At 49.5% G+C, this 22,403-nt stretch overlaps 1 protein-coding gene and 1 long non-coding RNA gene across 7 annotated transcripts in view; one reads left to right on the top strand and one right to left on the bottom strand.

The window, feature by feature from the left end:
* The window catches only part of MDGA1 (MAM domain containing glycosylphosphatidylinositol anchor 1), a 147,734-nt gene extending 142,514 nt beyond the window's left edge, over positions 1 to 5,220 (bottom strand). For 2 of the 5 annotated variants that reach the window (XR_011327495.1, XM_069800385.1), the window contains exon 1: positions 4,452 to 5,094. Coding sequence is in view for 4 of the 5 variants with exons in the window: in XM_069800385.1 (XP_069656486.1) it covers positions 4,452 to 4,578 (127 nt within the window). In the remaining variant the exon portion in view is untranslated. Of the gene's footprint in view, positions 1 to 4,451 lie in introns of all 5 variants that reach the window. The other 3 variants (XM_069800389.1, XM_069800386.1, XM_069800388.1) reach the window with 3 other exon arrangements.
* A 770-nt stretch (positions 5,221 to 5,990) lies between these two features.
* On the top strand, positions 5,991 to 14,912 carry LOC138688613 (uncharacterized). 2 transcript variants are annotated; one of them, XR_011327498.1, is made up of 3 exons: positions 5,991 to 7,705; positions 9,142 to 9,372; positions 12,921 to 14,034. It is a non-coding gene; the product is annotated as an uncharacterized lncRNA (long non-coding RNA). The 2 variants fall into 2 exon arrangements; XR_011327497.1 differs by lacking the exon at positions 12,921 to 14,034 and adding an exon at positions 14,052 to 14,912 and having other exon boundaries at positions 5,991 to 9,372.
* Positions 14,913 to 22,403: the final 7,491 nt, after the last annotated feature.

Genomic DNA, 22,403 nt, shown 5'->3' with positions numbered 1-22,403 from the left:
CCTAAGCCACCACAGATTTAAGGGCTGGACAACAAGGAGAAAAGGCTGAGCACAAAGAATGTGTGTACATCTGTGTATATACACACACATATGTATAGTTCGGAGGACCACTGTGCTCATACATTGCATTTTCCAAACAGAATCAGCCAAGACGTGGCTCACAGGAGCCAGCTCCACCGTTACTTTAGCCAGCGATCTGCTCACCCATTTCTGAGGGCACAAGGTACACTGGGATAACAGCAAGGAAGCTGAAAATCTCCTCATCTGGACTCTTGCTCCCACTGGCAAAACAGCTATAGTCAGGGGAAGGGAAGAGGGACTGATCCAGGTCACCAGGCTCGAGGTTAACACATTATAGTGTGTCTGTGCCCCCAGCAATTGGCAACAAAAGACACACACCAGTTGCAAGAGACTGTGAGGCATCCTACTTGGGCAATGCTGCATTGAAAACTCTAGGAAAAGAGGCTTTTACTTTACAGGTAAAAGGAGCAGGAAACAAATCATGTCACGCATACATGAAATGAAGAAGTGTGGATGTTTATGGCCTAAACGCAGGATATGTTTTACCATGACACTCCTCCATCGCAGACACAAGAAAACATTCTTCCGCTAGATTTTTTGGCTGCCCGTAGTGGCATCTCATGGGTGATTCAGTGGGATGGTGTCTCTTTAAAGAAAGAGCTTTACTAGGTCATTTATTCCTCATGTCAGAGGCCAGGGCAGGACTACTCTGTACTGCAAGTGCTTCACCCCCACCAGTTTCAAGCACCTGAAGTAATGCAGCCCATCCAGCCGGCCCTCTGATCACGGTGCCAGGCAGCTTTCCCTGCTGCCCAGCCTAAACCTTCCTTTTATTCCCTTTCCATCACCTTGCTGTAGCCCCCATCACACACTGTGATGACCATTCCTGAAATGCCTTTTCTGCAGGTGAATTATGAGGGGCAGGGGACAAAACATCCCACTCTTTTATTCAGCCTGAAAGGCTGCTGCTGATCAGCTGGACTGTGCTAGTTGCAAGACAACCCAGAAATGTTAATTATATACTGCACATGGAGTAAGCAAAGCAGCAGCCCTGTGCACACTCTGAACCAGAGCTACACAAGTCTTGGAGTCTGCAAGGCTTACTAGGAAGCAAGAGGCATACTCTTCCCTTTGGGCCGCCCCCCCTCCAACCATCCTCCCCTTTCAGTCTAATTTATAGTCTTTAAGTGTTGATAACTCCAAGGCTGGAAGGGCAAGTCCCCTTTCTCCTTACCTCTTCCTCCCTCCCCCCCAGATTCTGACATTTCCTAGAGACTATTACAGCTTGCTCCTCATCTTGACCAGCAGCATTAATGCACCAGGATTGAAAGGCACACACAGTTGGGGAAATGGGGTACCACAAAAGGCTAATAAAAGTTGCCCCTTGGCAGCCTGCTGAACTGCCTCCATATCAGGCCAGCCTTGTCTTACTGCAACAAACAAGGCTGAAAGGATGGAATCAGCTAATGAGAAGAGGGTTTCAGACACACTTCAGTCATTACAACAAATGCCAATTTATATAACAAGCCTCTTCAGGTAGCAGGCTAAAAGCACCTTGACTCCTAATTAAATTGCACCTCCATTGCAAATGCTCCTTTCCCAGAAACCTCCTTATACACATTTTATTTATACCATTCATCTCAATAAACCTTTCCAACAACTGCGCTCTCCTAGACAGAGGTCTTTTGTGCACAACCATGTGGGTGTATTATTTAAAGGGTACATCACATGGATACTTTATCTAGTTTAATCTGATTTAATCTCAGCAGATTTACTAAAGTGAAATATATTTATAGACCCATATAGATGCCTCTCACCATCTTCATCGCCATAAATAAATATTCAAAAGCAGAAAAACAGATCTGAACCATGATACTTGAGTTCCCATAATCTCTACATTAAGCGCCACATGAGACTGACATTCACGGCACAGAACACGCAAGTACAGTTTAAAGCTATGGCGAGAGACCAACATTTAGGACAAACTGAAGTGGAGGGGGGCAGTAGGAGTAGTTTCTAATCCTGCTTTAGTTATCTTTGCAAATAGAACTGTATCAATCCAGCTCTGCTCGAGCCATCAATGACAGCAATCTTGCATCCAAACAAACAGTGCTGGCTGCACAAGGCATGAAATCAGTGCAGGGCAGTGGACTGAAAGCAGGATTGGGAAAGACAATATGAAAACTATTAGTCACCATAGAAGTTTGCAGATACACAGCTCTGGGCTGCACTCGGAGACAGCTGCATATTAAGGCTCCTGATGATCTCAACAGACAGTTTGAAGAGGTAGGGGAGGGGAGAGGTAGGAAGAGACTGCATTTCTCCTTTGTGTAGTTAAATAAGAGAATACATAGTAGTAGTGTACCATTTTGGCTTAAAAGGATGCCTTCATCTTAGTGCATGTCTATATCTGTGCTTTCTTTTGTATACAGCTTCTCCAAGCTCTCTCTGAGAGAAAAAGACAAAAACATCAGTAAGTTATTCTGAAGATCTAATTTAGCAGCAACTCTATCAAATGAAAGTTCACTGAAGTGGATGAAAAAATACAACAGGCAACTTTCTAAAGCATATTTAAGCAAAACCAGTTTTAAGCTCTGTCCCTCTTGCTACAATCCTCAGCAGACAGGCCATTCTACAGCAAGTGACAGCTACTCAGCAGCAAGCACACTAAAATAAAATAATAGAAGTTCAGCTAGAAGCAGATTACCTGTTTTAAAGGATTAAATAACCTGCCCTGACCAGGTTTCTGTACCACAAACTCATTCTACTCCTCGTCTTTCCAGCCTTCAGAGGGTCCTACAATCTTCCTCTGGACATGCAGAGTGGGAGAAAACATATATACTGGGAGGAAGAAAGAAAAAAGAAAGGAAGCTAAACACCCTCTATTTAAAATGGTTATTTTGCGAAACGGACCCAAACTCAAATTAACATCCCAGCCCTCATGGAGAAAGGAGGAATTGTTTCCATTAAAGAAATACACCATTAAAAAGTGACCTACAAAGACTTACCCATCGTCAGTGAGACTGAACTGATCTTTGCCAGAGCTCACACAAGAGACTGGCTGCATGCTGTTAAAAAAGGGGGAGCGGGGGGGCTGGATTCTCTCACTGGGGTCTCTCTTCAGAGCTCAGAGAGCTTGGCTTGTTAGAGGCAGAGGCATGCCTTCCAGAAGGACTTTACAGCAACGCACAACTGAGTTGTAAGCCAAGATAAAGCCGGCTTGTATGAGAGGCAAGTCTTGTGGGTTGCTTTTATTTATTTTTTTCCCACTGTATTGGAAATGCAGATCTTGTAAAGCAAGAATTAAGAGAGGGCTGGGAGAGGGAAAAGGGGGGCTGCGCGGCTGGCTAAAGTAAATCCTGGCTGTTCTCTCAACCCAGGGCTTGTGCTCGGCGGGGGCACGGGGTGCCATCCCCAGCCTCTGCGCCCTGCCCCCCCCCCCTGCCCTCGGAAGCGAAGGGGCTCTGCGGGAGCCAGACCTCACAGGGGGACACCTGAGCTTGCCATTTGCCGCCCTGCCTGCAAACAAGGAGGGGAAGTAAGCACCATAACTGCAATAATAATAATAAAAGAGGAAAAAAAAAACAACAAGCAGCTCGACATCAGCTCTGCCACAGAGCACCCTCCCCCCCCGTCCTTAAGAAGAAAATCGGCAGCAAACTTCAATAGGGTGCAAAAGCAGCCTCACCCCTCGCCCCCCCCCGTCCCGGGAGGGGAGGGAGCCCGGCGGGGCTGGCCGCGGGTTGTGCGGGGGGAGCTGGGGCAGGGCGGGGTGCCGGCCCCGCCGAGCCGGGCAGACCCGGGGAGCACCGCCCCGCACGGCGGCGGCGGGGAGCGGGCTGCTGCCGGCAGCGGGGGAGACCCCCGGCACCGAGCCCCGGCGGGGCAGCGGCGGCCGCCCACCTCTTGCCTTCCCCGTTCCGGTGCTCCTGCACGGAAGCAAACCCGCAAGGGCAGCGCGGGGAGGGGATCCTCCGTCCTCCCCCGGCCTCGAAGAAACTGCAACTCGGAGGTGCTCCCAGAGCCGCGCCGCCGCGGTTCGCGCCGCCGGCATCAGCGTGGCGTCCCCACGCGAGGCGGGCGGGGGAGAGGGGAGGCAGGGCCGGGGCCCGGGGTCGCTCCCCGCGGCGGCTCTGGCTCCCCGCGGCTCCAGGCGCGGCCAGCCCGGCGGCAGCCTCGCCCGCGGTCCCTGCGTGCCATCTCGGCGGACTCGTAAATCGGAGGCGGCCGGGGTTACGGCGAGGAATTACGAAGTAGCTACAGGCGCTGGAAGCCCTATTGCTGCATAAAGCTCTCCGCTCAGGCTGCGACGAGCTTCGCCAGCATCATTTACTTTCTCCTGCAGGTGCTTTTTAACTTTGATCCCACCGCCGCCGCCTGCGCCTCGCCCCCCTCTCCCCCCCCCCAGCGACCGCGACAGCGTCTCTTACCGTAAACCCCTTGTCCTCTGCTGTACACCGGCACCAGAGACAGGAATAAAAACCAGATCATCTCCATCTTCAAGGCAGAGCCCTCATCGCCGGCGAAGAAAAGCAGCCAAAAGAGCCCAGGCAGCATCCGGCGGGGGAGCGAGGAGCAGGCGAAAGCCTCCCGAAACACCGCCCCATGCGCCCCGCTCCGGGCACCGGCGCCCCTGGGGCGGAGAAAGGGACCCCCCACACCGGGGCCGCCTGGGGATAAAACTTAAAAGGGGGGGGGGGAAGAAAAAAAGGAGAGGGAGAGAGCGAGGGAAGGAGGCAGGGAGGGCAGGAAAGCGGAGCGCCGCTTCCCGCTTCCCTTCGCCAGGTTTCTCGAGGATTTCCAGGAAAACAGGCAGCCTCGCCCGCACTCGGGGTACAGGGAAAGGCCAGCCCGGGGGGGGCACCGAGCCGGCGCCGGGCAGGTGCAGGAGCAGGGCCCGGGCCAGCCCAGCGCTGCTCCCCAGCCCTTGCGGGAAAGGGGGTTTCTTTGTTCAGCGGGAGCCGCCGAGCGCTGCCCGAAGTCCCACGCTGCCCGAAGTGCTGCCAACTGGGGCCAACTTGGGAGAGTCCTCGCCCTCCCTCCTCCCGACGAGACTCTGGCCGCAGCCCCAAGAGCGAACGGGGGAAAGGAGAAGGAGGTGGAGAAAAAGGGGGGGAAGCAAGGGTGGGGGGTAGGAGCCAGCTGCTGAAAGGCGGAGGGAGGAATAGGTGATTCTCTCTCTTTTCCAGATCTTCTGGGGAGGGGATTGTTGCAATTAATCAAATCCAGGAAGGATATTTTTCTTTTTTTTTTTTTTAAAGCGGCTCCCAAGAGCTCCCCCAGCTGCACTGCATCGCCCCAGCCAGCCTGAAGGGAGAAGCAAACGAGGAGCAGACAGACCACGCACCCTCGCTCTGCCTGCAGCTCAGCCCGGCTCTGCTCGCCTCCTCCCTAGGCCGCCAGGTCCTTCTCCCTTCAAAACTTTCCCTGATGTTGTGTGCTGAGCTCGGGCGGGTGCTTCGCCTTCGCCGCTTGCCTGCTCCGCCCGCCTGGCAGATAATTTGCGGCTGTAGAGAGGCCCGCGTCGCTCTCCCTCGACGGCTGCCGGAGCTCCCGGTGGGAACTAACAGGGGCTGCAGCTGGAAAGGAGCCGACGAGGAGGGACAACAAGCTGGAGAAAGTTGGGTTACTCCTGCCAGACACCGGCTGGAAACCGCTTGCAAGGTCCCTGCCCCACCGCTTTTTCCTGAAGCGCCAAAATCTCTTGCGAAAGTTGCCGGGAGCGTCACGGCTCCCCAGCCGGCCCCGGGGCTCTCCGCTCCGCCGACCTCCCACGGGGCGTCTGGGGGGCACGGTACGATACCGCGCCCGGCCGGCCGGGCTGGCCCGGGGCCGCCTCACCCCTCCCTGCCTGCCGGCTCTGCTGGGCGCGCCGTGTCTTCTTCCCCTTTAGCTTTCCAGGTTTTTCCCCTCCCCTCTTCACCATTTCATTCCCTTTCGGTGGGGAAAAAAAAAAAAAAAAAAAAAAAGAGCCAATTAAAGCAGCCGTGCTCGGAAGAGCCCTGCCTCCTGCCCAATTCTGCGAGCCTTACCTCGCCCCGGCCCCATTAGAGACAGCACCGCAGGGCTGGGGAGAAAAAGGGACTTGCTTCGGGTGGAGAGATCAGCCGTCAGTCCGGGGTCCCTCCATCCTCAGGACGCTCACGGCAAGGTCGGCTTCTCCCGGGTGGGACCTGAGATGCGAAAAGTCCAGGGGTAGCGGGGGGGTGGGGGGGTGCCTCCTGGTTTGCACGGGCGGCGAGCCGGGGGTGGGGGGCAGCGCAGGTTGCCGGGGGGGGTGTCACCTGTGCCGGCGCTGGCTGGTGCCAGCAAAGTTTTTCGGGGCCCCCCAGATAGGTTGCAGGCTGGCGGAGCTGCCTTGTGCATGCCGCTCGGGAGCGGCGGGGGGCCCCGGTGGGGCGGGGGTGCTGTGGGGGCCCCCAGCCCGGTGCGTGGCTGCGGGGGTCGGCGGTACCCGTGGGACTGCCGGCCCCGGGCTGTGCTGATGCTCGTACGTCAAACCCGGAGCGGGGGAGCTGTGCGTTCCCACCCGCGCAGGGCCCAAGGCGAGACCTCCGGCCGGGAGGAGGAAGGAGATGCTGCGCGACCGCCCCGGGCATCACCACCGGCACCGGGGGGGCTGCGCCAGCGCCCCGGGAGCGCCGGTGCGGAGCCCTGCTTTGCCATCCCTATCTCCATCTGCTTTGCTAGGGGGATAAAACGCTGCTTCGGGGGAGCCTAGACCCGCTCGCCCCGCGGGGCTCCGGAGCCGGCGAGCGCACCCGTGCCTGGCTCGGCGCTGTAGCCGTGAGCCCAGCCCCTAAAGGGGAGGCAGCGCCGTGGAAGCCCCTCTTAGCGGGGCGGACTGTTCTCCGGGACCCGGCACGCCGCTCTCCCGGCGCTGGCCCCGCCGAGGCTCTCGGGGACGGGCTGATGGGCCTCGTCCCTTAGCGACACCGGGTCCCCTCCGCCTCTTCCCCGGGGTGGTCCCTGCGTGCCTTCCCGCCTCGGCCACGCGTGGGCTTGGCGGCCCCCCGCCGCTCATGGCGCTACTCTGCCGCGCGCTGCCCCCGGCCCGGCCCCGCGGCTCCGCATCGATGTCCGCTCGCCGCGGTAGCTGGCGAGAGGTGCTATACCCCGAGGGAAGGCGAACGGAAAGACGTACCCCGGCAGGCACCGAGTCGCCGTGTGAACAAGTCGCTGCCTGGATAAAAATGTAATTTAAAAAAAAAAAAAGAAAAAAATATTGAGAGATATGGCCCAGAGAGCGGCTGGCTGCTCAATCATGCTCTAACAAACAAGCAATTAGGAGATACAGCCGCTAATTAGTGAGCAGTTATTCCTATTGTGAATGGTGCTCAGCGGGAGAGAAAAGCAGTAGCGTGCACCAGGAGGAGAGCAGTGTTACGGACAGGGCAGCTTCACCCCATTACCAGCATCCCTGCAAGTAGGAGGCAAGGTGGGTGGATTTCCCACTGGACCCTATTCCCTCACTTGTCAGGATGTTGCCAGTATGAACTGCTTTGTTTGGTTTTGGTTGTTGGGTTTTTTTCTTTGTATTTTTTCTTTTTTTTTTCTTTTCTTTTTTTCTTTTTTCTATAACCGAGCTGAGGGAATATTTGCCAAGAAACTGTGGCCTTCGCACTCTGAGGCGTCCTTTCCAAAGATGATGGCATGGAGCGGGGCGCTTATGAAAGCACCTGATGTGAGCAAGTTTAATTTTTAATACAATAAACCCTTATCTGAGAAGGATTTAATCCTTCCCACAGTGTGTGGTGGCAACATTAATAAAGGGTGTGTAGGTATAAGGAGGCAGCCAGGACTAGGAGGACAGGTGGAGCAGCCCCTTTGCCAGGGCACGGGGAGAAGCAGGAGCTGACGATGACATGACAAAGTAAAATTGTCTGCATCTGCATGAAGCAGGCTGAAAGCAACACAAGGAAATGAGATGAAGAGATTTTTGCAGATCGAGGAAACTTCATGGTGATAAAAAAACCTATGGAGACATGAGTCTTGTTTTTTCTACTCATGATTTTGAAATAAGAATATTTATGGGGCATTTTTGTAGCCTTTCCGGTCTTTTTTTTTTTTTTTCAGGGATTCTCATTAGATTATGACATAGTGCATCAGAGTTTGAATGACTGTGAGTTACTGAATAATGAGTCTAAAAAAAAAAATTCTCCAAAGTATGTGCTTTGCATCCCTTTTTTGTGTTAACATTCAATGCACATGCTCACGTTTCACTGGCACAAATGCTTATGAAAAATGAATTTCAAAGTAAACTGCCAAAGTATGTGAAACAACCCAGCTTTCTCTTAACAAATAGAAGTATTTGTGCCAAAAGTACCTTTGAACTCATCCAGTTAGGGAACAGTAAAAACCATAAAGTGAGACACTGAGCAGTCCATTGAATTAAAGGGAAAAATAATTGGATAATAAATAATTAGAAAGAGCTGTCATCTGTCCATAGATATTCTGAGTGCAAAAAAATACTGCCAAAACCCAAGTACATAACTGCATTTGCTAAATAAGGTAATTAATCATTATTGTTTGAGGCCTAATAAATCATAACATTCATAACTACAGTGTTTCCAATGGCTGACAGCAAGCCAGCACTCCCATGCACACTTGCTAAGCAATCTACTTGCAATAAGGAAACCATACTCTGTAGTGATACTACTTGTCAAAAAGCAAAGATGAGGGATGTGTTCCCCCCGCCCCCCCAGTCTGTTTCCGCAGAACCTATTTGTCCCGTCTTTCCAGCTTGGAGTTTGTGTGTCTGGTCCCTTCTCAAGACCCCACTTGTCAAATGAGTCCTGTCTCTTCGAAATATTTATATGTACTACATCACCTATATTTCACAGCTACATTAAGAGGTAGACAGTCTCTGGGGCAGATGTGGTGTTCAAAGAGAGCAAATCATATGTCACCAGGCAGGAGACGATTGAAGAACTGTGTGAGGCCGAGGTCCAGTTCCAAGAACATTAACTCTCTTTGTGTCAATGTTTTCAAGTTATAGTCTGGTGCTCTCTGTCATTTATTTCTTTTCCGGGATGATGCAGGTATCTCTGGGCCCCAGTGATCTCTTGAGCTTGTGGCCTGACATTTCTGTCACCTGTTTCCTGTTCATTTTCTTCTCAGCACCACATCCAGGAATGTCTCCAGGATCGCTGAAGTTTGATCTCTTCCTCCCCTCCCTCCCTACACGCGCATATGGAAGTGAGTACAGCCCAGCTGGGAGCTTTGCGGCAGCATTTCCCTTGCTAGGGCTTACTAAAAGGCAGTAGAAATGGAAAGAAGGGAAAAGGAACACAGCGGGGCACCTTAAAGGCAATGGGCAAAGCCAAGGTGACTCCAAATGCTGCAAGAGAGGTAAGACTTGAGAGGGGGAAAGCCAGAGCACTCTCTAGCACTGCAGCAGAGATGTTAGCAGGGAGGCAGAAAAACAATGGAATTCTAACTGAGCACAGGTCTGCATCGAGGACCTGAGCGCACAGGGTTGCTCCTGCAATGCTGCTGTGCCCGACTGAGCTGGGGCAGGCTCTGCAACGGTGCAGCACAGGGGCAAGGGTCTGACCCGAGGCAAACAAGAGGGCTGAAGAGGGGGAACTGGGAAAGGCAAGGGAAAGCCAGTGTGTGCTGGGAGAGGGAGCCCTGTCAGACTGCTATAGACAAACTAGGGGCAACAGCAACAAATACTCTGCAAAGCACAAACTACTGGAAGATGGGAAAGCATGGGTGAAGCTACAATGGCAGGATGCAGTTAAACTGTCCACTGTCTGTTTTCTTTCTGTTTAATTGGTCTTCATGGAAAACTGTAAAAAGAAATACTAAAAAATGCTAATTTGTCATTCTGAAGTGCTGGAAACAGCATCTCTTTGGGGAAAAAAATCCCCCTAGCCTAGAGGAGTGCTTCCCACCATCCTTAACATTAGGCTGGTGCTGCTGCTGTCCCAGATCCTCCTGGGGATCTCCTGCTTCCAGTATGAAGTATGCCAAGATAGGGCTATAAATCCCATGGGCTCTGCTTTGCTGTCCTCAGTTCTCCTCATCTTCACTCCAGGGAATGCACCTATGCTGTGCTCGCTTTCCTCCCAGATGCACTTTACAACACTAGTATTACATCTGAGCCTCTTGTGTATTCTTTGCTTTTTTGATTAGCTCTCTTCATCACAGAGAGTGTTTGGTACTGAAAGGAGTGATGAAGAGGGAGTCTATCTCTATTCCTCACCCAAGGTATTCATCCTGCCTGAGCTTTACCATCCTTCCTCCCTTCACTTCCCTGGTGCAGCCAGTCTCAGGGCCATGCTGGGATTTCTGGTAGCTGGTTGCTATTGTACTGGATTTTGCTATTCCTGCCTTTACCCGGTTACACTTTGACAAACTTCTGTTTCCTGGTTAAGGCTTATGTGAAAGCCATTGCAATCCCTTGCCCCTGTGATCTCAATGTGTGGCCACTCTTCTTTCCTCAGCTCAAGTGCTCACACACACACACCCCCCCCATCCCACTTCTTGTGCACTAAACCCACAGGCTTTTAACTCAACATTTTCTACCAGTCTCTATGCTTTTTAGCCTATGTATCTACTTTGCCCAAGATCCTGCTGGTTTTTTTGCTCTTGTGCTTTAGGATAGATTGGGGCTGGTATTAGGGGTGCAGACAAGTGTGTCAGCATCACTGGGAGCATCTTTTCCCTGTTTCATCCTTTCTTTGATCTTTTTTTCCTCTCTGCCTCCTTCTCCTCCTGCATTCATGCTTTACTTCTTCTTTCCCACCCTCCCTTTCATGTGTAAAAAGTGAGTTAAAAAAATGTCAGGCTGGTGCTGGTCAAAGGAACTTCTCCATTTCTTCCACTTCCTTTCATTGCCTCAGCCCTCTTCTCCTCACACACATCTCCCAGAGTGCACTGGAGAGGGATGCTTTTTTACAGACAGCAGATACGAAGGGTTTAGGCATGAGTCTCCCCTGTTCATGGTCTCTGCCACTGCCAGCGAAGGGTGTATCGACTGCAGATTTTGTCAGTGCCAGGCAGATGATCTGAAATGTGTGATCTCTGCCCTGCGGTGGAGGTGGTGGTGCTGGGGAGGCTAAAGGAGCTACTCCTGAAGCAGATGCCTTCAGCCAGAGGGCTGTGTTTGAACCAGTTGTCAGCACTCCCAGGAGACTGTGCTACCTGAATTTCCCTTGAGAGGTTTTAAACACAACTCACAGCACAGGGATGATTGATTGACATGAGCCAAAGTAAAATCTACATAGGACATCTCTCAGATGGGACCTTGCTGTTTAGACCTTGGTGGAGACAGCCTTTGGCCACAGACAGCACGTTATGTCTCCCATAGCCTGATATGAGGAGGAAGCCATCCTGCAGAGTCACTTTTGTGGGAGCACTCAGGTAAAGCTGTGGGCTCACATGCCCTGAGACCTCTTGTCAGTGAGAAAACACCCCAGCTGGTACCTCCTCACTTCAGTTGCCCAGTGGCCACACTCATTTTTGGGAAGCTGATCTATTATCAATACATTGACTTAAAATTACACACAAGAAGTTCCTCATTCCTTGTTTGTCCCCAGACAGAGCCACGCTCACTCCAGGAAGGCGAGCATCTGTTTTGGATGTAAAAAGGAAGCTGCAGAGAAAACTATTTTTCTGCCAGAATCTCCCCTTGCTACTGATCCTGGACCACAAGAGCTGGGAGAGATGGTTACAGAAAGATTCAACAGTGTGCCAGGCAGGCTACAGAAAAGAGCATGCAATTCAATGCCTGAAGCAGCCCCACTGCTTTCTAAGGAACCATACACTGTTCATCAGTGGTGCAGCTCTCCACCAGCCTCTCACTGTAACATGACAATGAAAAAAATTTGAAATCCAAAGCTGTCAGGAGCCTATGTGCATTGCCACTGTCCACACAGCTTGGGCAGTCAGACCTTTACTGGTATTGGCTTCGTTCCACCCAGGAGAATGGGCGAGTAGTCCCCAGCTCACCCGGGCATCGCCAGCTATTTTGGCTGGAGATATGTGAATCAGACCAGTTCCCGGTGGAGGCTTCCTCCTGCGCTTTTTGGCAGGTCTCCATCTGATTGCTATTTCCCTTCACTACCATAAATCCACTCTCCTGGCCTGACCCATCTTTCCTCTGCCCAGACTCCTTCCAGGAGAATTATGAATAAGCCCAGCTTCAACCTGAGTTTTGGAAATCCTGAGGCCAGAGCTCTTGTTGGAAATGTAGTGGCCCCAGCGTACCCATCTCCTCCAAGAGGTACTCAGAGCTGGATGTGGACACTCATGTTTTAATTAAAAATAACTTTTATGGCATGTTTCACTGTCACACCTTGCTCTGCTCATACCTATAGCCCAGGGTGGCAGGTGAATCCATTGGGGGTTTCCAGGCTTAAGGAGAGAAGCAAGGAGCTTCCTCACTGGGCAATGTATGTCTCAGTGCCACACAACTTCCCTGCTTTGGGTCTTTAAGCTGGTGAGGTCTGAAGGGATAGAGTACTGCAAGTCTTACGTCCATAAGGGAGGACTCTCTGAGCTCATCTGCTAGGACTCTGGGTCTCTCAGCCCTCATTTGTGTTCCCCAGCAGTCTCTGCACAGATACAATTTGCATATACACTATTTCATCTCAGTGTTTTGACCCTGTATGACTTTAAGGAAATTTGGATGCCTGAAGTCCAAGCATCAAGAGAAATGTGGAATGCAAAAACCCAAGGGTAGTTGGCCCCTCTGACTTAATAGAAAAGCCACTGTCTTCTCATGCCCAATCTAGCCCATGGTGCAAAACTAGCCCACAAGGCTCGGCTCCTCTAAGTGAGTTTGAGAATGAAGCCTCTATGGTTAACTTGTGCAGAAGTAATTTTCTTTTTGGATCTATATATGGTCTATGAGCTACCCTTACAAGTTACAATTGCCTCTTCAATTTCAGGTGTTGTTGGCCACTGCTGGAGCACTCAATTCAAGAATCCAGTGATTTTTGTCTTTCCGTGAACCTGTTATGTACATATACACACACACACATCCTTTCCCCTCCTGTCCAGTGACACACTACAGCTACATTATTAACAAACCACCTGTTCAAGTCAAAATATCTTTAACAATTCTTTGCACAAATCCAGAAGTTGCAAAAGAAATGTGCAAAGAAGAGAAAATGTTTGGAACTGTGCTTGCTGAAAGGATGCTTTAAAGCACAACCCCCCCCCCCCCCAAGGGTTGCTACTCCCTCCTTACCTTTGGGTGGGTCCCAAACATAATTCCATGCTGCCTCTATGCTTAAATATACTCACATCCTTAAGGCACAGTGGCATCCTTGTCTGTCTTCTGCAATTTGATCCATTTTAGAAGACCCATGGTGAAAGACTGTTTCAACTTACCATGACTATTTATAACACAATTCTCTAGCAAACCAGAGTTAGAAGGGCCATTACTGTAAAAATAAGTAACACGAAATGGATCATACAAGAAATTAACAGAAAAACCCTATTGGGAAGAAATTATAGAAACACCAACCACATTTACTAGTGTGTTTTTCATTTGAGCTGCTCTAATCATTTTAGAAAAGCTGGGGCTGGGGCTACCTGGGGATGTGATAGAGGTGTGCGGGTGCTGCACAGCACTGAAGCACTGCTGGTGGAGAGGCACAGATTACCAGCAGAGCTGTTCTGCCAGGATCACCGATCTCCCCACTGCTCCCAAACAAAGCAAGAAATGAATCTGCACTCGCACAGATGGGTTTTGCTGGCATAACCATCTCAGTCATGAAATGCAACCCTGATCAAGAGTGAGCATCAGGGAGCGCTTCCCTGTGTGAGGCAGGGGAGATGAAACACAAAGTCGAGGTGTGACTCACCCAAATTCAGACAGCAAGGCGGAGACACGAGCAGAACTGGACAGAGTACTTTCTTCCCTCATTTCTCAGTGCAGCTGCAGACAGACAGCATTGCCACTGAACTGTGTATTCCAATGTATAATTACTTGCTTATTAGCTGGCTAGCTCATCATGCCAACAAAGGGAGTGGGAATGTGAAGCAAAGACATTTCTCCTCTCCCTGTCTTTCAGACCAGAGAAGAAACGACAGATCATACAACCTGCTGGGAACCTCCACCTCCTCCACCCTTTATAGGCTGGCAGAGGTTGAAGTTTGACTGACTTCTCAGTTACATCTAGTCCTCAGAAGAAAGAGAAAAAGAGCTAATCATGCTAGCCTGACTCTAGAGCCAGGGACTCTGATGGCGATGGCTATTACCGTGTCCAGAGTGATGTGCTAGGCACACGTGCCTGATGGGTGACCTCACACTGAGCTGTGAAGATGTTGGGAGCAACCAGCTCTACCACACACCATTGCTCAGTACCTCACAGAAGGGGAGGAATATAACATAGAGTGTCAGCCTGAGGTAAAGCCAAATAACAGGGCCACTGGAGTCAAGATAGGGCTTGGCTTACCTATTGTATAGGCAGCACTTTTTTTAAAGCTTGAAAACTTAATTCCCTCTGTTGCAACCTCCCTCTAGGGGCTCACCAGGTGCTGTAGTATTTTCATGCACATCCCCTCATGTCTTGAGCATTGCACACTCACCCTGTGGGTTTCCAAAGAAGTTTCTCCATGCAGCTCCCCAGGTGGCTGCGCTCCAGTGAAGGGTGAAGCCATTCTTGCTAAACCAACCCCTGCATCCAAACTTCCCCAGGAAAACCAGATGAGGATTTTGAGTAACAGCAGCAGACTTTCCTATTAGCGAAGTTAAGCAGGAAGATTAGTGGAAAATAGCGTTATTTTTTTAGGGACCAAATCATTCATAGATTACGGAGTCAAAAGGAAACACTGCTGGTCTGACCTCCTGTTCTAATCAGAGCGTATTGTGAGGAACGACCTCCAGTCCTGATTTCTGAGAAGCCAATAATAAACCATTCATTTGTATTTCACACAGAGCAGTGGCATATTTCATCAGGATGCACAAACTGGTATTCTGAAGGAACAATATGCATTTGGGATCAGATTTACAGCTGTTCAGTAGCCCTCAGATTTGCAGGTAAAACACAATATCTGACTTGCTGGAAGGTTTCATGGCACTGGCACTGAGGAATAAATGCCTTTGATTTTCCCCGTCTGATTTTTCCTGGTCTCTGGCATCAGGACTGAGGGAGACAGGAACCACCTCTCCACCCAGCTTCAGGAGGGACTGGGGGAATGAGCAAGATCCAGGAGAGAGAGAGAAGCCAGTGGGAAGCCAGGGCAGTACTGACTCCAGGATTAATGGGGATGGGCAGAGAAAGGAGGAGGTGGGAAACGGCCTGGGTGAGGGATGAAGGAGGGACACTGGGGCAGCTTGAAGCATGGGAAGAGAAGCAACAACTGCTGGAAAGATGGTGGGGGCAAGTGGACAGCCGAAACTTGGGGAAAGCCAGGATGTAAGATGGCATTCCTGCAGCATCACTGGAGCAGGGACTGATGGCCCAGGGCTGGGCTGAAATGTGGTATTCAGGGCCATGGGCAGGCAGGGGGAGGCTGGGGCAGGAGGCTGGGCAGGGTCCCCAGGACCTGGTAGCTCTGCCCCTTCTTTCTGCCCAGTCAGCCCTGATTTTTCTCCATCCCACCTTTTGGCACCCCCTCACACCCTACCAGAATTCCCTTACGGTCCTGTCCTTGCAGGGAGCCAGAGGGGTTGGAGGGTCTGATAGGAAGGTGAAGGAAGAAGAGGGTGAAATGCATCTTCCTCTACCCGAGGAGCCAGTCCAGCTGCCCTGGACATACCTGGTCTTGGGGATAACATGGAGTTTGACCACCTCAGCTAACAGGGGGTGAGTTCATCCCTGCTCCAAACATCCTCTGTGAGGTGATTCACGTTAAATATTCTTTATTCACCATGTCTGGAAAAGTACATCTGAGCCCCTGAAAACAGCAGACATTTTGATGGAAGATGCCTGAGAAAAAATATTTTACAGGAACCAAGAGTCGCCTGTCTCTCTGGAAAATGAACATTGGCTGATCAAGAAATTACCAATAGAAATTTCTCATATTAGCACTTCCTCCCCCACCCTTGCTTGTCTTGGTGGAGAATCACATTTCATTTTCAAACCACAGTTCTACATTTATCATCCCTGATTTAGTAAATTGCCACTTGCAGAAGCAGTGTCTAACCTACCTTTATTTAAGACTTTGCAGGATAATGTGTTTGTGTTGGACTCAGAGAGGGTCACAAAAAAAGTGGCAGATGCTGCAAACATATTGAAATGGAGGTAATGTAAATGATTTTAGATTCAAAATATTCCTCCTCAAGTAACTTAACAGTTTCACAAAATATTGTATTGTCAGTGAGACTTATATCTAAAATCTTGAAGCAAGAGGAATTTTGTTGTCTTTCTCCTTCTTTATTTTTTTCTTAACAGGGATCAAAATCAACCTTTCAATAAACCTCTCTTTGTAGTCAAAATAGAAGGACGTGAAGATACCTCTATAATCAGAGCTGGCTCAAGTCTTATCAGCAGGGTAGGCAAAATTTAATTTTGCAGCCCAAGGGTCTTCTCTTCACCCTTGGGCAGGCAAAATTCAGCTGTGTGGCAGCAGCAGAGTGGGTCCCTCCTGGGATGTGTTTCTCCTCTTCTACCCCCTTGGTACCACACAGCTTGTGGGGAAAGGCTGGACAGTCAGCTTGTGACTGCTGCAGATATGGCCATTCCCACCTCTTCCAGCCCAGGCAAACCAGGCTGCTGGTTGCCCCTGGCAGGCTCCAACCTTCAGCAGCCAACAGCTTTGCCTGTCCCTGAAACCAGCCCTGTCTGTAGTAAGGTAGAGAAACTTGCATCTGCAAAGCCAAGCCTGGAATCATTATCTTACAGCTGCAAATGTAGCCTCCCACTTAAATGAAAGGATGCAGATAATTGGGTTATCTTGTATAAAACAAATTCTTCTGCCCTATAAACTGTAGCCAGTACACATGATGTAATCTCACTGTGCCAGGCTGGAAAGGGGGGTGTTGGGAACAGGGGTGGCTTTCTCACCCCAAGCAGGAGAGGATTTACTCCTGTGCCCTTAGCATGCACAGCTAAACTTCAGGAGATCATGACATTCACACATATGACCCCTCCCCATTTGAGCTCCATGGGAATAAGATCAAGCTGATGATTTCCAGTAGAATCAATAAGAAAGGTAGAGGGCATCAACAAAATCATTAATAATTTCTCTCAGTTATAATCTAGTTTCTTCAAATACAGCTGTTGCTGGAGCCTCCAGCCAGAATTAATGATACGGAAAATCTGAAGGACAATAAACAGTATATGTGTGAGCTAGAGCGATGTGAACAAACAGTAAACAAAAAGGAAAATGTCAAAGGGGTTAAATCTTTAATAAACTACCGGTCCAATATCATTTGATAAGCTCTCCTTCAGATGTTTCACAAATATTCTCCCTTGCTTTCAGAGTCAGCCTGGTCTTTTTCAAGCCAAACACATTTCACAAGAAAAAAATGTAGAGGAACCAAAATGGGCCTTTGAAAGAGAAATAGATTGTAACCTTATTCTTACATTTTAAAAGCAATAAAATGACTGCAAGATTACACATTCCTCATAGCTGGGATTCCTCATTTCTCATAGGTACACAGCCTGTCCTGTGTTCAGCATGGAGCTCATTGGTGTTCAGTAATTTCTTCTGTTTATAAAGTGAATCAAGCAGGTACATTTTGCAGTTGTTAATACTCAGGGTAATAATATACACACGTGCATGCATCCACCCACATAAGCACAGAGAGGTTAATACCAATCTAAAAATATTTTGTATGGCAGAAAGAACACAAAAACATTTGTCAACAGAGTTGGTGGAAGACAGTAGCAGTTACTGGGAGGTTTGTAGTCTTGGACACATGAGCGCAGGAGTTTATCTGTGTTCATCTGTCCAGCCTGGGCAAACACTATTTGCATCTTTCACTTTATCAAGTGCTTTGGGATGAAAAAGGCCACAATCCCTGTATGTCTTAAATAAAGTAGCCAGCAATGTAGACAAAAAAGGCACATTTATGAAGCCAAGGAAGGAAAGGATAACTTTTCTTAGGACTGATTTCATGTCACAGGTGCATTTTTGTTATTTTTGGACTTACCAAGAGTGACTCAAAATGTAGAATTCTAATCCCCCCCAAGACACAGAAACAATCAACCACTGATGAAGGGGAAATGCTGAATTCCCAGTATCTAGCCTTCTCCAAGAAAGCCTATCGGCTCTGTAATGCAAACTAATCTTTTCCATGCATCAGCTTTTTTGTTTCTTGCCCTGATTCACATATATGCACACATCCAGTGGGAGTTAGAGGGATAGAGAAAAAGAGAGGGTGGGGGGGAGAGAGGCCACATCCACACATATCAATGACTGTTGAAAGAAAACAGCTAATACATGGAGCTGGAGTTGGAGAAAGGTGGGACTACTCTGCAATTCTCTTGGTGAACCGCAGCCGAGGTTGGTCCATAACTATCAGAAATAAAATACTGCAACAGAACACAAAAATCAGAGCATGTTTTTAGCCATCTGAGGAGGGAAAAATAGCTATAGATTCTGGCTGGGAGAAGCAGATGGCAGTGAATTATGAGAACAGGGCACTGCTGCTGTTGCAGCCGCTGCTGCAACTGCCACAGCTCAGGTCTTTTCCATCTGACAGAAGGGCCTCTGGGCAGCCAGAGATGAGTCAGACTCATGTGTGTTGTACAGGCATCTCTGGAGAACCCTATTTTTTCCCTTTCATTTGTGTCATGCTGCTTCAGGGTTTGAAACGAGTTGCGCAGCCCCTATATCCTACAAGCACCCTTTCCCCTCTCACTCTATCTTCACCAGTGCCTGAGCTGCGTCCAACACCGATGAGCACAGCATGGCTGGATGGCATCATGCAGGAGGGATCCCTACAGTCTCCAAGCAAGGGTGCCATTAGCATCCTCCAAGTCTTGCACCAAAAGTCCTGAGCTAACACCAAGCTGAGGAGAAGCACCCATTGAGGACACTCATCTTGAAGCCACCTTGCTTGCACTCCTGAGGAAGACCTGCAGGCTCCACCTGTAAACCCAAGGATGTGCAGCAGCCACGTTGCAAAGCTTCAGGATTTGGCAAACCCACTTAAACCTCTAGGTTACCCATTAGCACTGGCTCTGGGAGACATCTCAGCCCCTGACCAACACTGGCCTCAACCCCTACAGACAGTGGAAGCAGGACAGTGTTTTGAACTGGAGCCAAAGCACATATCCAGTGTATCCCACTGCATGAGAAACTCCTGGCTGCTTGCAAAAGAGAAACTATGCCAGCAACAGCACCCTGGATTGCTCTTTTTACACTAGACTTAGCTATTGGTCTGAAGCTGGTGAGCAGTTTCCTATCCTCAGAAGACTATTTTAAGCTCCACAGAGAGCAGTTGTTGAACAAGCTGTGTTAATACAGAAAAGCAGCAGCAAATCCATTTCTTCTTAGCTAATGGCTTCTCCTCCTGGAAAAGAGATTCCTGAGGGAAGAAACAAACAGTGCTGTCTCTGCCACCAAGCCTGGCCTGAGCCTCCCCACAGCAGGCTGCTCCCCATGGCATGTGGGAGGGGAAGGGCCACCTCTCTGGTGAACTGGTCTGCCCTCAAATACAGGACTGCAGGCTGAGGGCTGTGCTAGAGGAGGGGAGATGAGCTGCATGAGGAATTATTGCTTTCTGTGCTTTGATACCTTCTGGGAAAAAAAATTAGGGATACTTAGCTGCTGTCATACAAACATTTTATGCAAATCTTATCTTTGTCTTCTGCATACTCGTACATAATTTGCATCTGATTATCAACTTTGGGTCTATTGTTCTATTCTAAATAGAATTCCTGCTGCTGAAAGGTGTTGGACTGACAACCTTGGTGAATAAAGTAATCTCTCTAACAAGGGGGAAGAAGAACAGCTTCCCACACAGGGCTCTGCCCTTATTCCCCAGCCAAGGCCAACAGTGAGGATGCCAGCCCTTGGCCTCTTCTGAGCCAGCCAGTTGATGCAGGGCACGGCTGTGAATGTAGAATCCCTGTGAACTTTCTAGAAAGACAATCCAAAATCCTTTAAAAAGGAACAGCTAATCTGTTGGGTCGGATTCACATTTGTGCTACACACACAAAGGGGTTCCAGTACCTAGCCGGCTCTGAAGTCACACCCAATGATCATGAGAAAGTTTACATGGTGGGATCTGCACACCCAAATGAAAGCCTTTACCTTCTTCACCTACAGGAGAGGAAGCTTTTCCTCCTTCTGGCACATGCAACAAATATTGCCAGCTGGATATAGCCCTGTCTCCAGCAGCAGCAACATGCTGAGTCCTTTTCCTGACTGTAGTAGGGTGTCTTGCCTTGTATTGCAAGGCAAAAAGATTTGCCTGGGGCTAAAGTGGCTCAAGTCCACTGGAGTCAATGGCTTGACTTCAGTTTACCCTGGCTGAGAATTTGGCTCAGTTACACCACATTAGCAGAAACTTTTTGGGAAGCCCCGTGTAGAAATCAATGATAACCAGAGATCATGATCTTCAAGTTCTGCAACACGTGGATCTTATCAGTAACCTCCTCTGTCTCTGGAAAGAGACTTTTCTTTCATCTTGAGTGGGGGCACAAGGCCCTCCCTAGTGCTGGGGAAGCACAGGGAACTATTCATGGTAGCTACAGGATGAGATGGGGACTAAACTACCAACCTACCGTGCAACACAAGGCTGCTTCAGTCAAGCCAAAGGATGAGGATGCATGAATGTTAATCTTGATCCTTAGGCTTCAGCAGCCACAGCACTGAGCGATACGATTCTGTCCACTTGACTTTGGGATGGTTGGCTCTTCTAGCTGTGTTTGTCCTGTCAATAAAGCATTAAGCCCCACTAACAGCTGCTTCTGTAAGAGTGCCAGATTAAGACAAATAATGCAGACTTAGTGCTCTTTACATGGATTGCATGGGCTGACCCTGTTGCAATATGCCCACCCACAAATCTTCTCAGCTCATTACCTCATTGAACATGGCTACTCCTCTGTAAGGACAGGAGCCAGGTGATACCTCAACAGAATTTGAACATGACATGCTAAGTCAGAGCTTGAAATAGCTGACTGAGAGCTCTACGCCTGGCCTGGCAGGGAGGTGGACCCCATCAGAAAAATGCAGCCTCAAGAAGGACGTGTGGCAGCCCTGCTGGACAGGACCCTTGGCTCTGAAGAGAAGGGGGTCACAGCTTTCCTAGCATTAAGACATTCCTCATTATTTCTGCACTTGTTCTTTGCTAACACTCCCTTAGTATTTCACTTCTCTCCTTCTCTGCACAGCCAGTTCTGGGTTAAGAAGGCAGGAGTATGCATTGTGTAAATAAAGTTTGTTGTTTTCCTTTGAAGTATTTGGGAAGGTTTTGAAAACCCAACTGTAGCCATTCTCAATAATCTCAACTTTCTGCTCTATTTCTCTGGTTAACCTTGCTGACTCAAAACAACAAAAAGCATAGCCTGAAGGAAATAGTGCTCACTGCTTTCTTAACTTTCCAATAGCATTTTACCAGAGATATTTTCTTTTTGTTAAGATCTTTGAAGTCCATTACTCTCTTTCTGTGTGGATTCCCATTGAGACCAAATGGCTCTTACTAGCCTGCTTCCCCAGGCATGGGGTAGGACGCACGACTGCCTTCCCCAGGTCATAACAAGAAGGAAGAGTCAGTGAGGGCGCTGCTGAGATGCCAGCAGTAAACAAGTCAACACAGAGGTGTGTTTTGTTTTCTTCCCAGAGGATGGTGGGAGCAAGATCTTCCCTCACACGCATGTCCCAATTAGAAAGCCAAGATGTGATCTATTAGGTCACCACTCTGCCCATCTAGTAAGACTGAACAAGTTTCTCTTTCATATTGCTCTGCAGTCAGCTCAAGAGGTCACTCTTGGCTCAAGGAAACTTTCTTCCCCCACCCACGACTGCTTCCCCCTGCCCCTAGCTGCATTTGCAAACTAATTGCCTGGAGAAGGAAGTGATGGGAACTTCACATCAAGGCAGGCTTCTGCCAAGCTTTGCTAAGATACCTGCCTGGCAGAAGAGGGTGAAATCTGCCAACAGGATCACCTGAGGGAAAGCAGATGCCTTTCCTTGTTGCCCTCCTGCTACAGTACTTCTGGGCAAGACTCCATCTCCTCCCTCACCTGGGCCCAAAGGACTGTGGTTTGCTTGCCAGCCTCAGACACTTTTCTCAGGAGGGTTTTCCACATGCTGGTCAGTGGCTTGAGGGACAAACATCCCATGCCTGCAAGGCCTAAGTATTGCTTCTGCTGAGGTACAAATCCTGAGCATGAAGAATGTGATGGAGAAGGGCATTTGTCACACTGTGAAGTGCGTACCACACCACCACACCATGTAACAGGATGAAAATGGGAAAGACCCACAGCTGGGAGATGTCACTGCCAAGAAAGCCTGTCCTATGGGTA

Source organism: Haliaeetus albicilla, chromosome 13 (genome assembly GCF_947461875.1).
Source record: "Haliaeetus albicilla chromosome 13, bHalAlb1.1, whole genome shotgun sequence".
NCBI lineage: Eukaryota > Metazoa > Chordata > Aves > Accipitriformes > Accipitridae > Haliaeetus > Haliaeetus albicilla.
The sequence above is the reverse complement of the archived record's forward strand: the minus strand, read 5'-3'. Positions and strand labels throughout refer to the sequence as shown.